Source organism: Bos javanicus, chromosome 4, assembly GCF_032452875.1.
Source record: "Bos javanicus breed banteng chromosome 4, ARS-OSU_banteng_1.0, whole genome shotgun sequence".
Classification (NCBI taxonomy): domain Eukaryota; kingdom Metazoa; phylum Chordata; class Mammalia; order Artiodactyla; family Bovidae; genus Bos; species Bos javanicus.
In genome coordinates this window covers 32561145-32579693 of record NC_083871.1, presented here as the reverse complement: position 1 = coordinate 32579693, position 18549 = coordinate 32561145, and the positions used below count along the sequence as shown (strand labels likewise).

At 41.1% G+C, this 18549-nt stretch overlaps 1 protein-coding gene across 2 annotated transcripts in view; it reads left to right on the top strand.

The window, feature by feature from the left end:
• IGF2BP3 (insulin like growth factor 2 mRNA binding protein 3) overlaps nucleotides 1-18549 on the top strand; it is a 145011-nt gene that overhangs the window by 90471 nt on the left and 35991 nt on the right. For both annotated transcript variants that reach the window (XM_061413705.1, XM_061413704.1), the window contains exons 4-5: nucleotides 15659-15710; nucleotides 15805-15868. In XM_061413705.1, the coding sequence (XP_061269689.1) occupies nucleotides 15659-15710; nucleotides 15805-15868 (116 nt within the window). The remainder of the gene's footprint in view (nucleotides 1-15658; nucleotides 15711-15804; nucleotides 15869-18549) is intronic.

Genomic DNA, 18549 nt, shown 5'->3' with positions numbered 1-18549 from the left:
ACTCTCCAGTGAGAGTCTTAAAATAGGACAGGAGAACCTTCGTTTTCTTTCTTTCTTTTTTTTTTTTTTTTGTGGCCTTGAGTCATGTAGGATTTTAGTTCCCTGACCAGGGGTCAAACCATGCCCTCTGCAGTGGAAGCTTGGAGTCCCAACCATTGGACTGCCAGGGAATTCCCAACTCTCATTTCTTGGTATTACCTTTTTGGAAAACAGTGTAAAGACCAATATAATCCAATTTAATGACCTCTTTTCTTCCCCGATTGCAAGATTACTTGTTCATTGTAGAAAATTGAGAAAGTGACAAGAAGAAAAAGCCTTTTTCTCGATGGCCACATTGTAATGTTGGACTCCAGGTTTAGTCTAGTATGGTAGGTGCTTGTACAAGGTTGGGTCATGTCTGTTTATATCCTGTTATGTTTTAAGATTTTCTGTATTGGAAATTTGGGCTATGAAGTACATATCATAAAATAGGCCCCTTTAAAGCATACAATTGGGCTTCCTGGGAGCTCAGATGGTAAAGAATCTGCTTGCAATGTGGGAGACCTGGGTTTGATCCCTGGGTCAGGAAGGCCTCTTGGAGAAGGGAATGGCAACTCACTCCAGTATTCTTGTCTGAAGAATCCCATGAACAGAGGAGCCTGGCAGGCTACAGTCCATGGGGTTGCAAAGAGTCGGACAGGACTGAGCGACCAACACTTCTTTCACTTGCAGTGTTTTTTAGTGTATTCACAAGGCTGGGAACCATCACCGCTATCTAATTCTGGAACATTTTCGTTATCCCAAAGAGTAAATAAACTCACAGCATTTACAGGCACTGCCCTTCCCCTTCTAGCTTCTTCGCAGCTGCTGGCAGCCATTAATCTGTTTCTATGGATTTGCCTATTCTAGATATTTCATGTAAATGGAATTATACGTATCCTCTTTGACTTAGCCTGCTATTCTCTAGGTGCGTCTATGTTGTAATATGTACTTCATTTCTTCTTTTTTTTTTAATTAATTTTTGGCTTCACTGGATCTCTGCTGCTGCACATGGGCTTTCTCGTTGCAGAGAGCAGGGGCTACTCAGTAGCTGTGGTAGGCTTCTCATTGTAGCGACTTCTCTTATTGAGGAGCACAGGCTCTAGGGCACACGGACTTCAGGAGTTGTGACTCACAGCCCTGGAGCACAGGCTCAGTAGTTGTGGTGCACGGGTTTAGGTGCCCCTCAGCATGTGGAGTCTTCGGTATATTCCCGTACCAGGGATCGAACCCATGTCTCCTGCATTGCAAGGCAGATTCTTAGCCACTCGACCACCAGGGAAGCCCTACTGCATTTTTTTTCTATAGCTCTGATAATATTCTAGTGCATGAATATATCATGTATTGTTGACCTGTTCATTAGTTCCAGTTACTATAAGACCCCATAGACCCAGTAGAAGAACTCCTGTGGATCTGGAGGACTAATTCTTATGGGAAATATTTTATCAGTATTTACTTTGGAATCAACCTTTATTTTTCTTCTCCAGATGCTATTTTTTTACTTTTAAATAAGCTTTAATTGGGGAAGTGGGACGGTCTGCTACCACTTTTGAAGGCCTCTACAATTTTGAACATTTTTCACCTCTTTTAGATAAGTCATTTCTTTTATTTCCCACAGGAATTCTGAAAAGTTTTATTTTACTCATTCTCACAAAATCAGGGGGAAATTTTTTTTTTTACATGTAAAGTGCACCATCTACTGTATTCCGATAAGAAAGGCTTCCATTTTGAATAGACAAAATGGGAACCTAATTCTCTGCTTAGTTTCACATTTCTGATGCCTGGAAAACATTTTCTACTGGCTAGTTTCCCATTTCATGTATCATAAGCCTGGTTTCTCCTCCACTTACCAGATAGGTCTAAGGAAGGGCCGTAGGTGCGTTTGTGTCATGATCTGCAACCTCTAGCCCTGCACACTTTGTGTCAGATATCTGGCGGGGCAGCATAGGGTGGTAGGGGTTTTTCTGGAAGCTAGCAATTTTAATTATTATTGTTCAGTTGCTAAGTCCTGTCCAACTCTTTGCAACCCCATGAACTGCAGCATGCCATGCTTCCTGTCTTTCACTGTCTTCCTGAGTTTGCTCAAATTTATGTCCATTGAGTCAGTGATGGCCATCCAACCAGCTCGTCCGTTGCTCCCCTTCTCTTTTCCTCAGTCTTTCCCAGCATCAGGGTCTTTTTCAATGAGTTGGCTCCTCTCCTCAAGTGGCCAAAGTATTGGAGCTTCAGCACCAGTCCTTCCAATGAATATTCAGGGTTGATTTCCTTTAGGATTGATTGGTTTGATCTCCTTGCTCTTGGATAAGAATCTAAAGAGTCTTATCTAGCACTGCAGTTCGAAAGCATCAATTCTTCAGTGCTCAGCCTTTTTAGACCCAAATCCCACATTCACACATGTCTACTGAAAAAACCGTAGCTTTAACTATACAGACGTTTGTCAGCAAAGTGATGTCTCTGCTTTTTAATACACTGTCTAGGTTTGTCATAGCTTTTCTTCCAAGGAGCAAATGTCTTTTAATCTTGTGGCTCCAGTCACCATCCTTAGTGAAATTGGACACTTTCCATTTTTTCCCCATGTATTTGCCATGAAGTGATGGGACCAGATGCCATGATCTTTTATTTTGAATGTTATGTTAAGCCAGCTTTTTCACTCTTCTCTTTCACCTTCATCAAGAGGCTCTTTAGTTCCTCTTCACTTCCTGCCATTAAAGTGGTATCATCTGCATATTTGAGGTTGTTGATATTTCTCCTGGCAGTCTTGATTCCAGCTTGTGAGTCATCCAGCCCAGCATTTCATATGTACTCTGCATATAAGTTAAAAAAGCAGGGAGACAGTACTCCCTTCCCAATTTGGAACCAGTCCATTGTTCCAGGTTCGGTTCTAACTCTTGCTTCTTGTCCAGCATACAGGTTTCTCAGGAGGCAGGTAAGTGGTCTGGTATTCCCATCTTTTCAAGAATATTCCACAGTTTGTTTTGATCCACACAGTCAAAGGCTCTAGCATAGTCAATGAAGCAGAAGTAGATGTTTTTTTGAAATTTCCTTGCTTTTTCTATGACCCAGTGGATGTTGGCAATTTGATCTCTGATTCCTCTGCTGCTGCTGCTTCTACTGCTGCTGCTAAGTCGCTTCAGTGGTGTCCGACTCTATGCGACCCCAGAGACAGCAGCCCACCATGCTCCCCCGTCCCTGGGATTCACTAGGCAAGAATACTGGAGTGGGTTGCCATTTCCTTCTCCAAAGCATGAAAGTGAAAAGTCAAAGTGAAGTCGCTCAGTTGTGTCTGACTCTTAGAAATCCCATGGACTGTAGCCTACCAGGCTCCTCCACCCATGAGATTTTCCAGGCAGGAGTACTGGAGTGGGGTGCCATTGCCTTCTCCGTCTACCTTTTCTAAATCCAGCTTGAATATCTCAAAGTTCTCTCCATTCACATACTGCTGAAGCCTAGCTTGAAAGACTTTGAGCATTACTTTGCTAGCTTGTGAGATGAGTACAATTGTGCAGTAGTTTGAGCATTCTTTGGCATTGCCTTTCTTCGGGACTGAAATGAAAATGACCTTTTCCAGTCCTATGGCCACTGCTGAGTTTTCCAAATTTGCTGGCATATTGACTGCAGCTTTTCACAGCATCATATGTTAGGATTTGAAATAGCTCAGCTGGAATTCCATCTCCTCCACTAGCTTTGTTCGTAGTGATGCTTCCTAAAGCCCACTTGACTTCTCACTCCAGGATGTTTGGCTCTGGATGAGTGACCACACCATCATGGTTATCTGGGTCGTTAAGAGCTTTTTTATATAGTTCTTCTGTGTATTCTTGCCACCTCTTCTTAATCTCCTCTGCTTCTATTAGGTCCATATTGTTTCTGTCCTTTATGTGTCTATCTTTGTAAGAAATGTTCCCCTGGTGTCTCCAATTTTCTTAAAGAGATCTCTAGTCTTTCTCATACTGTTGTTCTCCTCTGTTTCTTTGCATTCTTCACTCAAGAAAGCTTTCTTATCTCTCCTTGCTGTTCTCTGGAACTCTGCCTTCAGTTGCGTATGTCTTTCCCTTTCTCCTTTACCTTTCACTTCTCTTCTTTTCTCAGCTATTTGTAATGCCTCCTCAGACAACCACTTTGCCTTCTTCCTTTTCTTTTTCTTGGGGATGGTTTTGGTCACCACCCCCTGTTCAGTGTTACGAACCTCCATCTATACTTGTTCAGGCACTCTGTCTACAAGTCCCTTGAATCTTTTCATCACCTCCACTGTACAATTTTAAGGGATTTGATTTAGGTCATAGCTGAATGGCCTTGTAGTTTCCCTACTTTCTTCAATTTGAGCCTTGAATTTTGTAATAAAGAGCTGATGATCTAAGCCACATTCAGCTCTTGGTCTTGTTTTTGTTGACTGTTTAGAGCTTCTCCATCTTCTGCTGCAAATAATCAATCTGATTTCAGTATTGATCATCCTGTGATGTCCATGTTTAGAGTCATCTCTTGTGTTGTTGGAAGAGCGTGTTTGCTCTGACTGGTGTGTTCTCTTGGCAAAACTCTGTTAGCCTTTGCCCTGCTTCATTTTGTACTCCAAGGCCAAACTTGCCTGTTACTCCAGGTATTTCTTGACTTCTTCCTTTTGCATTTCAGTCCCCTATGATGAAAAGGATACATTTTATTTCGGTGTTAGTTCTAGAAGGTCTTGCAGGTCTTCACAGAATCATTCAACTTCATCATCTGCAGCATTAGTGGTTGGGGCATAGACTTGGATTACTGTGATGTTGAATGTTTTCCTTGGAAAATAACTGAGATCATTCTGTCTTTTTGGGGACTTCAACTAAGTACTACATTTCAGACTCTTTTGTTGACTCTGAGGGCTACTCCATTCCTTCTTAGGGATCCTTACCCACAATAGTAGATACAAGGGTCATCTGAATTAAGTTCGCCCAGAGCTGTCCATTTTAGTTCACTGATTCCTAAATGTCGATGTTTACTCTTGCCATCTCCTCTTTGACCACATCCAATTTATCTTGATTCATGGACCTCACATTCCAGGTTCCTATGCAACATTGTTCTTCACAGCATTGGACTTGACTTTCACCACCAAATACAACCGCAGCTGGGTGTTTCTGCTTTGACTCGGCCTCTTCACTCTTTCTGTAGTTACTTCTCTGCCCTTCTCTAGTAGGATATTGGACACCTACTAACCTGGGGGGCTCATTTTTCAGTGTCATATCTTTTTGTGTTTTCATACTGTTCATGGGTTTCTCAAGGCAAGAATTCTGAAGTGGTTTACCATTCCCTTCTCCAGTGGACCACATTTTGTCAGGCCCTAACTAGCAGGGACATGCTCTTCAGCCCTGGTTGTCCCACTGCTGGTCCTCGTTGATTGTGTGAAACCTTCACTGCTGTCGAGTGTTGATCAGAGGGTGGCCCGGGGTAGAGGCAGAGGCCCTGCTGGAGTGGCTGGGAAGGGGGTTCAGGGGTGGCTGGAGCCAGTGTTGGAGGACACCCAGGAATGGAGGGCTCCTCAGTCTCTCTGCTGCCAGTGGCTGCCCTGGGGCCAGTCCGCTGCCAGTTTAGCTATAGGCTATATGAATGTGAATCTTAAGATATCCTGCTGATATCTGACTTGGTGTTTGTCAAACCAGCTCCCTCTAACTGGATCCCCCAAATGCTTATTCTCACTCCAGCCCCACTCACTAGGGGGTGTATGACAGTTCAGTTCAGAGTAGAAATAGGGGTTTGCTGTGTTTATTTTAATCACAGTATGCGTTCGTTTTGCAGCTTTAAGAAAAATTAACTATTTTTTCTATAATCTATAACTATAATCTATTGCCAAGGTCCTTCCTAGGGCCTAGAAGCAGTTCATGCAAGCAAGTACTTAGAAGCTTAAAGAAATTACTGGGAAATTGAACTTCTGATATTTACCTTAATGAGAAAGAAGGCAGATATTGAGGGAAAAGGAAAGTTTTTATTATAGTGTCCTCTTTTTGCCTTGGGTCGGAAAAGGTAGATAAGTCACTTCATTAGTTATTGCGTTTACGCAGAAGTATATTGGCAGCTTCATCAGGCTTCTGAGCCCATGTCTTCCCCTTTTGCCGTAGTTGTTTGGAGTGGTGATCCTGGCCGTATCCACTTGGATTGCTTCTATGCTTTGATTGTGAATAATGCTGCTGTGAACATAGGTGTACGGATATCTCTGACTCCCTGCTTTCCATTCTTCTGGGTAGGTATCCAGGAGTGCAGCTGTTGGATCGTATGGTAATTCTATTCTTTTATTAGATTTTGAGGAACTGCCATACTGTTTGCTGTAGAGGCTGCACTCTTTTACATTCCTCCCAGCATGTATGAAAGTTCTAATTTTTCTACATCTTGCCAAGATATGTTATTTTCATTTTTAATTTTTTTTGTTATAGCCATTCTAGTGGTACGAAGTGTTATCTCACTGATTTTGATTTGCATTTCCTTAATGACTAATGGTTTTGAGCATCTTTTCATGTGGCACACAAACTTCTAAAAACATCCAGAAGGACCCACCCAAGCTGACAGTGGTTTCTTTTAGCACTTGGGGGAATAACTGGTTTGAAAGTCATTACCTAGTCAATAAGAAACCTAACTTTGCATCACTTAGAGAGTGTGTGTGGTAGGTGTGTGTAGCCATTATTTCTGTTAGTCAAACTATAGAACAAGTTCATGCTGGTTAATATCTTCATCTGATTGAGGTACCTAAAAATAAACTGAGCACTTGAACAGGGTGGGGAGGTTTATTGACCCAAAGAATTGATATAGTTCTTTGCCTTCTGAAAGATGATTTTGATCTTGCTGCAAAGTAAGGATTAGATTGCTTCAGTCTGAACCATTATACATCTTCTCATTGTACAGGGAAATGAGGCAGTGTATTTGACCAAGGGCTCAAGAGTGTGAGCTCTGAATCTGACAGCTGGGGTTTAAATCATTTCTCCATCACTTCACTGTCTATCCAGCTTCAAATACTGTATAACTTCTCATGTCTAATTTACCCATCTATAAAATGGGATGTTACCTCCATGGGGTTTGTGTGGATTAAATGAGTTAAAATAGATTAAACATTTGGGACAGTGCTACCACTAGAAAACACTCAAATGTTATTACTCGTAATTTATTACCAAAAAAGGGCCAGTGTAGTTGGAGCGAGAGTGCCATAGATGATGGGCCCCTCGCCTGGAGTCTTCAGGGCTCTCATTAGGGACTTTGTGGATTTTGTTGTTGTTGTTTTGTTTGTTTTTTGGCCACCCCACGGGCATGTGGGATCTTAGTTCTCCAGAAAGGGATCGAGCATGCACTCCTTGGATTGGAAGCATGGGAATTCTGAAGCACCAGGGAAGTCCTTATTAGGGACTTTGGATTGTATCCCAAGTACAATGAGTTGATTAGCTCAGCTTTTAAAAATTAGTCTAGCCCAGTGCTGTCCAACAGAAAGCCCGTTCAGGCCACTTATATAGTTTAAAATTTTCTAGTAGCCATGTTAAAAAAGCAAAAGAGAAATGAAAAGTATTTTTGATATTTTATTTAACCCAGTGTATTACAGTTTTAACATGTAATTAGTATTTTTAAAATTGAGATTTTGTATTTTTTGTACTAACTAGCTGTTCAAAGTCTGCTGTTTGTTTTATACTTAAGTGCATCTTGGACATGGATTAGCCACATCCCCAGTGCTTAATAGCTACATGTAGACTTTGGATGATGAAGATCTATTATGAGAACAACTGGAAACAAAAGTGAATGTGGGAGACAACATGGGAGCATGTTGCAGAGAGAGATCTGGAGGCAGTGTGGCAGAGAAGAAAGCAGCTGGCAGGCCCAGGGCATTAGGTAGGAGGCAGCTTGTGTAGGTGGACTTCCGTTGATGAGCTTGAGGGAAATGCAGGTGCAGTTACCAAGGCTGAGTGCACGGTTCCTAGCGTACGTGACTGTAGATGGTCTTGCCAACTTACTGTGAAATGTAGTCACAGAGGAGAAAGGGACTCACTACTGGGCTTGGACCCAGGTGTCAGGTTTCAAGCATCGCCTGAAGAAGATGATCATCTTCCTCTGTGACTTCGAGGTCTGTGTGAGTAGAGGGTAACTTGGACTGTTCTTGCGCTCAATTGCTCTAATCCCATGACTTTTATGGAATCCTAAATTACAGTCGCCTCCCCATGTAAGAGAGTGTATCTTGTGACAGTTGAGGATGGCTAGAAAGTTGTGAGGACTAGGAGATCTGTGTGCTACACTGGAGGCTGAGATTCCTCCTGGATGTTTATTCAGTTTAGCCACTCTGTTGTGTCCAACTCTTTGTGAACCCATGGACTGCAGCATGCCAGGCTTCCCTATCCTTCACTGTCTCCCAGAGTTTGCTCAAACTCATGTTCATGGAGTCCATTCACTGAGTCAGTCCATCGTCCATTGAGTTGATGATGCTATAGAACCGTCTCATCCTCTGTTGCCCTATTCTCCTGCCCTCAGTCTTTCCCAGCATCAGGGTCTTTTCCAGTGAGTCGGCTCTTTGCATTAGATGGCCAGAGTATTGGAACTTAAGCATCAGTCCTTCCAACAAATATTTAGGGTTGATTTCCTTTAGGATTGACTGCTTTGATCTCCTTGCTGTCCAAGGGATTCTCAAGAGTCCAGCATCACAGTTCAAAGGCATCAATTCTTTGCTTGGCCTTTTTTATTGTCAAGCTTTAACATCCATACATGACTACTGGAAAAACCATAGATTTGACTATGCAGACTTTGTCAGCAAAGTGATGCCTCTGCTTTTTAATATGCTGTCTAGGTTTGTCATAGTTTTTCTTCCAAAGAGCAAGCGTCTTTTCATTTCATGGTTGCAGTCACCATCTGCAGCAATTTTGGAGCCCAAGAAAATAAAGTCTATCATTGTTCCATCGTTTCCCCTTTCTAAAGCATCTAGCTGTGGGTTTTGTTTGTTTTGTGTTTGGCTGTGCCGTGGGATCTTGATTCCTTGACCAGGGATTGAGCCCTGGCCCTTGGCAGTGAGAGAGTGGAGTCCTGACCACTGCGCTGCCGGGGAATTTGCTCCCTCTAGGTTTTCAGTGATGAAGATGATGTGCAACATGGCTTGTCAGGTTGGCAGTGATCTGGTCTGTCTGTGTGTGTTGATCCCCTTGAGTTGAAAGTCCATTTCACAGGAATGGTTTGAATGTTACCCAAGTAGTTATAATGGTAACATTTAAGAGAAATATATATTAAGGTAGATATTTTTAAAAATTATCTTGTATTTGAAATTTGTACCATTATTTATTAGAAATGTAATTGGTACATGCAGTATAGAATTTTTGTTTTTTTAATTAATGTAGCTGGTTGTCTGTAGACAGATGTAAGAGAACAAAGTTCCTGGGATGATTTATCCATATCTGGCAACAACTGGTTCCTGTTGCCGTAAAATGTGTTGAGCTGTATTTGTAGAAAGTTCCTTTCATGTCTGATGGCTTTTCTTCTGCTCCTGTGGGAATGAAGAATAGGCAGAATGACTTCATTCTTACAACCTCTCCTCAAAGATTGAGTTTGATTTTGTGTTCGGGAGGCTGTTGTTTTTGTGTGTGTGTCTGCGTGTGAACAAAGTGTGCTGGGGCAAAAGTATTGAGTATCCTACTTTTAGTTTTAATTTTACTGGCTTTTATAATGCTTGTGACTTTGCACGTGTACTTTTTTTAAATGTGTGTGTGTCACTTCACTTGTGTCCGACTCTTTGCAACTCTATGGTCTGTAGCCTGCCAGGCTGCTATGTCCTTGGGATTCTCCAGGCAAGAATACTGAAGTGGGTTGCCATGCCCTCCTCCAGGGGATCTTCCCAGCCCAGGGATCAAACCTGCTTCTTTGTCTCTTGCTTTGGCAGATGGATTCTTTACCACTAGTGCCACTTGGGAAGCCCTTTTTATATCTTTTCATGATAAATATCTCTTTATATCACTGTAGACTTTTTAGTGAATCTAGAATTTGTTTCCTTTGCTCCCACTGAAGAGGGTTCCTAGACTGTATCCCCAACACTATCCTATCATCTTCAGAAACGCACACGTTCAGTAAGGAGGACTTGGAATCTAGGGTCATGCATGTCTTATCCATTATCTGGAGCACGAGAGCCAGTGTAACATTTAGGAAGAGGTTACTTGAGACACTCCTTACGAATAATCACATCACTATGGTTAATAATCACTAATCTTGTGGGAGAATAAAGATCAGTGAAGAGATCATGAAATGACATTGCTTTCTCTTCCAGGATTAGGTCAGCTCAGGTGCTGTGGAAATGGGGACACTTTTCACAGTCTTGAGGGTATGGCTGGAGCAAGTGTGTGAGGGAGATGTGGGCAGTACCAGATCATTGATTACCTCCTGCACCAGGTAGAAGTTTGGCATTTTGAAGACACTGAAGAGAAGTAACTTCCAGCAGGAGGGCAGTTACTGGGCTGGAAGAAAGAATTCAATCAGACCCTTGCTTCAGATGATTCAGAATTGATGGGACCTGAGCAGTGGGTGTAAAGAATAAGTCATCAGCAGTAGATATATCTGCAGAGCATGGATTACACCACACCCATAGGCGGTCAGGCTTCCCTGTTGACCCAGTGGTAAAGAATCCGCCTGGCAATGCAGGAGGTACAAGAGACATGAGTTCGATCCCTGGGTCAGGAGGATCCCCTGGAGAAGAAAATGGCAACCTACTCCAGTATTCTTGCCTGCGGATTCCATGGACAGAGGAGCCTGGCAAGCTGCAGTCCATGATGAGGTCACAAAAGAGTCGGATACAACTTACCAACTAAACAACAGCAACCATAAGGGGTCAGCTGAAATATGGTTTTAGGGAGGGTGGAAGGAGGACTTCTGTGGCAGAGGAAATCTGATGTGTAAAGTTCAAAGGAAGATTTTCAGTTCTTTATTTTGGTATTCTAGATTGAAGAGAGGCAAGAAGAACTGTTGATTATGATGGTTTCACGAATGTATACACAGAGGCAAAACTGATCAAATTTTGTGCAGTTCGTTGGGCTTCAATAATATTTCAGGGTTTAAAAAAACAAGGCTGTTATCCAGTAATATCGACCTTAGTTATTTTTAACAGCTTTATTGAGATAAAATTCACATACTGTATAATTCACCCATTGAAAGTGTACAGTTCAGTAGTTTCGAATGTTAACAGGCATGTACAGCCGTCACCGCTGTCTGTTTTAGAACATTCCCGTCCCCTCAGAGAGAAACTTCTAGCTTTGTCCTCCACCCCCACCTGCCCTATATAAACACTTGTTTACTTCTTGTCTCCATAGAGCTCTCCGTAACAGATACTTCATATTCGATATGTGGTCTTCGTGACATGTCTCTACAACATATCTCTACAGCGTGGATGAACCTTGCAAACCTTATGTTAAGTGAAAGAAGCCAAAGTTTTCCAAGGTTCATTCACGTTGTAGAGACATGTCAGTTCTTCATTCCTTTTTATGGCCGAATGAAATTTCATTGAGTAGCTGTTCCACAATCTGTTTATCCATTCATCAGCTGATGCACACTTACATTGCTTCCACTTCAGTCTGTTATAAGTTTAATTCTTACTGCTCTCTGATGGCAAGCAATGATCTTTGCAGTTATCCTGTTATTCTTTCCTTGCTGTTTTCTACATTTGGATGAATATTTTAAAATAACGTTGAACATTTGGGATTTTTAAGTCCTAAATGTATAAAAAGGAAGAATTTGACCAAGACATTTCCTATGAGGCTTTAATTTACTTCAATACTTTCTTTTTCCTCCAGGAATTTAAACTCTCCCGTCATAGAGAAATATTTCCTTTCGGGTTTGAGTAAAATAAATGTATTTAGAAATAAGAATTGGGGTTTAAGAGATTCAAGAAAATGTTGGAAATGAGCAGTGCAAGAATTTTTGTTTTTAACTTCTACACAAGGGTGTTTAAAAGAAAACATTTAGTGGCTGAGCTAGATGGCTGCTGCTGCTGCTAAGTCACTTCAGTCGTGTCCGACTCTGTGCGACCCCATAGATGGCAGCCCACCAGGCTCCTCTGTCCATGGGGTTTTCCAGGCAAGAGTACTGGAGTGGGGTGCCATTGCCTTCTCCGGAGCTAGATGGGAGAGATGGAAAATATAAGATGTTCTAGGAGCGGAGAGGAGACAAGAACCTAGGGGTGGATGGTTTCTGTGTCAGATACTACGAACCTTTGTCCTTCTTCCTAGTGAATGCAGGGTGAGTCACAACGTTAGAACTAATCAAGTGGAAGTTGTGTTTATTCTGTGAGAGTTCCGTGGGTTGCAGTGTCGTGATAGAATTGAGTAGTCCTGTAGCATGTCTGGGTGCCTACCTGGTAGATTTAGAACTGGTTACCATGGCATTGCTCAGTCATTTAGGGGTTGGAAAACCCTTCTGGGATTTGTGAATCTGACGAGGTTACCGACAGTAGGCAGACTTCTCCCATCTCTCAGTTGTGATCACCCCCATAAAGCTTTGAGTTGGCATCCATATATGTCTAGGTCAAAACCGCCTAGGTTGTGTTGTTAAATTGTTCTCATCTGTGTACCAAGATTGATGCTTGACTTTTTTAGAGTTATAGTTTTTTTTTTTCTTCTGGTTTTAGAGTCAGGTTTACATACAATAAAAATTTTTTACATATGATAAAAATTTACCATTTTTAACGTATAAGGGCTATAGTTTCTAATTCCTAGAGATTTTACACATGGGATAGTTGACAACCAGTAGCATTTATCGTGACTTAGGAATAAGGTGAGTAAATCTTAGAAGCAATTTTGTTTTGAATATACTAAACTTTATATAATATATGCAGTGAAAAACTTGGACATTTCCTCAATTTTAGTTAAAAACTTACTTGTATTTATTTATGTTTGTATGTATATTCACACATAAATACATACTGTTTGTGTGTGTACATATATCAGTGTATATATACATACATCACTTTGCCAGCGGGCCTTTTGGAGACATGAGTTTCATGAGCATTGTTGCAGGTTTAGTCAGCGTTGTTTATAAGTCATGAGCATTTAACTTTCATGGTGATTTCTCTTAATAGTAAAAGTTAATGTAGTATAAGCTAAATTATGTGTCGACTACTGTATTTAGTGAAAAAATTGCCTTTAGGGAAAATTAATGATGTTTATTTAAATTATCGTACTAAATTAGCACTTACCCCCTATTTTCTACATGCCTCTTCCACCATCTCTAGCCGCCTCAGTACCCCTGCCCCTCAAGATACCCAAGTTGTCTTGAAGTGAAGTGAAGTCTCTCAGTCGTGTCCGGCTCTTTGCAGCCCCATGGACTGTAGCCTACCAGGCTCCGCCATCCATGGGATTTTCCAGGCAAGAATACTGGAATGGGCTGCCATTTCCTTCTCCAGGGGATCTTCCCAACCCAGGGATCGAACCCGGGTCTTCTGCATTGCAGACAGATGCTTTACTATCTGAGCCACCAGGGAAGCCTTAAAGCTCTACTATTAGAGTGACTTTCATTTAAAAGCTAAATTTTAAATGGCAGATGTCTTCCCTGATGTTTTAATTATTTAAATTGGAATGAGTTAAATATTTTTTAAGAATTCTGTTAAGTGACACAGAAAACCATTTATTGGTATTATTAAAAATTTTTGTAGTTTAAAAAATATAAGTAGATTTCTGTTTAAAGTTTTTTTTTTTTTTTTTTTTTAAGGTATTACGTCTTGTATATTACCTATTTCATGGCATTATGGAAGGTTTCCTGTTCTTTGGCCCTTATTAAAAATTATGTCTCATCCAACATTACGTGCATAGCAAACTTATCTCTAGAACAGGTAAACACTGTTATCAGAATACTGTTCCTATTAAGTTATACTAGTATTTCCTCCTGAGAACTAGTCACTTCATTTATGAACTATTTGAATGTCTTTTTTAGGTACTGGGGATAGTACAACAAACAAAAGACATTCCCATTCACACTGAGCATGCTTTCTGGTGACTGAGACAGAGAAATTAAATTTTAGGTAGTCAGTTAAGTGTTATGAGTTAAAAACAAAAAACCAAACAAATGAAGCTTTATGATTTAAACAGTAGCTGTAATTTGAGACAAAGATCATTGTGCTTCTAGACCTCACCCACAGGAAATTCACCATGTCAAAGCTTACCTGTGAAAACTAACAGTTCCATTCACAAATAGGGGTTAACCTTATTTAAAATGGAAAAACTATTAAAAGTTCATCTCCAGACAAACCTTGCTGTAGATTTCAATCTGCACTTAGGAGACAAAGTAAAAGCTTGAAATGTACCATGTAAGATAAACATTCCTTTAGAAGAAATTGCTTAAAATTTAGTAGGAAATTGCCATTAAAACTTACTCAGTGTGTTTCTTGATGGTTTACTGTGTCCTGGGGGGGCCAGAAAACATTTTCAAGGGCTGTCCTTCAAATTTTGCAATAAAATTGATGAGTAAGTGCTTTACTATAAACTAATAGAAGCTTAGTTGGTTTTACTTTTCAAGAAAAACTTGTTAACAGTTCTTAGGAGCAAAAGATAGTTGAATTTGGTTTATACTGATGAGGTATGCCTGCAGTTTATAGTATGATAAAATTTAGTGACTGTTTTCACAGCCTTTTGTTACGTCATCATGCATGTGTAATAATGCTGCTACAGGAAAGACAGTGTCCAGTTGTACTTTTTCCCAACCCATTCTAGGCTTAGAAGACTCTTAGTATAGATGCACTTCTTTTTATATTTTCTACTGTTCAGGAATTGATAAACCACTCAGATTAGTCTTTAGTTCAAGATTCCAGGCAGGATATCTTTCTTCATTTTGCTAGCCTGCCTTGAGAGTGGTCTGTTCTGATATATCCTTTAAGTTGTAAAAGGAAGTTCTTTAAAAAGGAAAATCTTAAGAAATAAGCCTTAACTTGGGCCCTTCTCCTCTGCAAGGAGAAAGTGTGACTGTGGTGGTGGTGTGTGTGAGAAACACACGCGTCTTTGTCCTCCGGCCTCAGAACAGACGGCTGTAGCTCTGCACACTGGCTTTCTGGGCCTTTTGTTGTTGTTCAGTTGCTGAGCCATGGCCGACTCTGCAACCCCTTGAACCTCAGCACACCAGGCTTCCTTGTCCTTCTATCTCCTGGAGTTAGCTCAGACTCCTGTGCATTGACTCGGTGATGCTATCCAACCATCTCATCCTCTGTCGTCCCCTTCTCCTTTTGCCTTCAATCTTTCCCAGCATCAAGGTCTTTTCCAGTGAGTTGGCTCTTCACATCAGGTGGCCAAAATATCGAAGCTTCAGCTTCACCATCAGTCCTTTCAATGAATGTTCAGGGTTGATTTCCATTAGGATTGACTGGTTGGATCTCCTTGCAGTCTAAGGGACTCTCAAGAGTCTCCTCCAGCAACCAGAATTCAAAAGCATCAAGTTTTCAATGCTCAGCCTCCTTTACGGTCAACTCTCACATCCGTACATCTTGGTTAGATCAACTTGAAGTCAAGGACCTCCAGAGAGGCAGGAGTGAAAACCCACCAGATGCTCTCTCTGGGGCCCTTCTCGCACTTCTGTATTCCCAAACCCCAGTTAATTTTGGGGGGCTCATTTCCATCACAATTACTTAAAAACCTTCTCCTGCCCTTGCTGATAACACAGGAAACTGAAAACTTATAATTTTGTCTCCCCCTCCTGATAGGTGCTGGATAGTTTACTAGTCCAGTATGGAGTGGTGGAGAGCTGTGAGCAAGGTACATGTCTTCTCAATTGCTTTCAAATTTGTAAAAGGAAGAAAGTAGAAAGAAAACTAACTTCTTTTCCCTCTTCTTTTTTTTCTTCCTGTAGTGAACACTGACTCGGAAACTGCTGTTGTCAACGTAACCTATTCCAATAAGGAGCAAGCCAGACAGTAAGCAGTTTGAAACTTCTAATCTCTATGTAATAACAAGGTTGAATATAGTACTTTTATTTTGGGCTAGTGGGTAGCAGACAACTTTATTTTGCGAAGTTTGACCTTGCAAATCTTTGTAAGTTTGAACGTCTGTTAAGAATCTACATCGGTTAAAGTTTTATTACATTTTCAATATAATGTTAATGCCAGTAATAGTTATTTTATGATGCTGAATTATATCCTGTTTGCAAAGTGTTCTGCACGTGGATATCATTGCCAAATTACATTAATAGACCTTTTTTCCCCTTATTATTGGTATGATACATACATTCCTGCTGTTATACACAAAGCTGGTAAGTTGATCATGTGTTAAACCAACACCAGTGTTAAATGTTAAGTTTACCTGTTACTTATTTTTCTCATGATTACCAGATGTCATTTAGAAGTGTGTAGGCATGGCACTAATGTAATTTGGTGGAAAAAAAATATTCCAGTGCAACAGACAGGCAAAATTTCACAGATCAAAAAATTTCCCCTAGGAAAAGATAATTCTGTTGGCTTGGGAATAATCTAACGAACTGACCACTGGAGAGAAGAAATGAGGTGCCCGCAAATACTGCTTCTGACTGGGCTGCTCAGAACACAGACGCGGAGGGATGCGCCCGCGGTGCCGGGTCGCGCTCAGTGTTCAGGCGGAGCCAGCCTGTCCTCTCTATGGGGGAGCAAGGGCCGTGCTGACTGACCCTGAGCCCTAAAGGGGATGGGCAGAACCAGGGGCACGAGTGGGAAAGAGCTAGGTTACCAAAGGCAGCACTCGCCCATGGAGGGCCAATGAGAAGGAAGATAGGGCTGGGGAAAGAGATGGAAATCTGCATAACACAAGGGGAACTTTTGTTTTTAAAAGTCAGTAATATTTACATGGTTCGGAATTTTTAAAGTCTAGATGCGTATGCTGCATATCTTCCCTCCAGTGTTGTTCCCCGACCACTTGCCTTTGCTTCCTCGGAGATAACCATATAGAAGACTAGAACATCTGTGTGTTCTTCCTCCTGTTTTACACAGATGATACCATAGCATTTGAGGGTTTTAAACGTATATAACATCTCTCTTATAGTTGCATAGAATTTGGTTGTATAGATGTGGAATGTCTTAGTCTCAAATTAGATTTCTAAGTCTCTTGCAGTTGTGAACAAAGATGTAGTGAACCCCTTTTGCAGTCATTTTTCAAGTGTATAAGTACAGTCATAGGTTAAATTCTTAGAAGTAAATTTGCTAAGTCAAGAAGGATGTGCCTTTTTTGTTGGATATTGATGAGTTATCCTTTCTAGATCTTAAATGAGTTTAAATTTCCCCCAGCACTACGAGAGTGTCCATTTCTCCTTAACTTTCACTAACACAGGGCTTTATCAAACCTGGCCTGTCAAGTGAGTAAAAAGTAGTATCTAATCATGTTAATTTCGCATTTTCTCAGAAGCCAGACTCAAGATTCACTTTTAACACTTTGAGACTTACACTGTATATTAAAAATTTTTTTTAAATTGAAGTATAGTTGATTAGTAGTGTTGTGCTAACTCCGCTTTATAGCAGAGTGACTCAGTTGTGCACGTATATGCATTCTTTTTTCAGTATTCTTTTCCATTATGATTTATCTGAGGAGACTGAATATAGTTCCCTGTGCCAAACAGGAGAACCTTGTTTGCCCATTCTCAATGTAACAGTTGGCATCTGCCAACCCCCAATTCCTGGTCCATCCCTACCCCACCCTTAGCAGCTACAAGTCCAGTCTCCATGTCTGTAGAGACTCTTTAACAGATTTTAAAATATTCAAATGTTCCTTCTCTTTGTATCTTTCATTTATTTATCATAAATGTTAGCAGTTTATGTGCTTAGTCACTTAGTCGTGTCCAACTCTTTGCGACCCCATGGACTGTAGCACACCAGGCTCCTCTGACCATGGGGTTTTTCAGGCAAGAATACTGGAGTGGGTAGCCATTTCCCGCTCCAGGGGATCTTCCTGACTCAGGGATTGAACCTGTGTCTCTGGAGTCTCCTGCATTGGCAAGCAGATTCTTTACCACTGAGCCACCTGGGAAGCCTCAACAGTTTATATGGAGACATAGAATTGTAGTATGAGTTGTAAAATAAACTGATTTCTCACAGAGTTTATTCTTTAATCATGGTATGAGAGGAACAACAGGAAAATTTCACATTTTATATCTGAAGTAGAGTGAGGGTAAAAGTGTGCAGGGAGAAAGACAGGTGCTCCATTCATTTACACGATTCAGTTTGTGTAAAGAGCTCTGCTAAGTACTTGACAGAGCCAGCTCTCTGGTAGATGGAAAATAAGGGATGCCATGATAAACCCAAGGATATTTGAGGGTTGTCGGAGGCCAGTCCCAATTGCCTTACTTGATGATTTATTATCTGAGGCTAGCTTGGTAAAGAGGGAAATGCTTAGTGTAACAGTTATTTAGCCATATGGGAGAACGTCTGTTGGAGAATACCTACATAGCTTTACATAGCTTTGAAGAGATTTAAAGTGAACTTGGATGGGGACAGGTTGACACTTAGCACCCCTACCCCCCTTAGAAAAATTCCGAAGCATTAGGTGTATAGGCACGGGGCAGACTGCCCATCAAGGCAGAAGACATGCCTAGCAAATATGGAGATGATTTAATTCTAAAAGTACTTTGTAATGA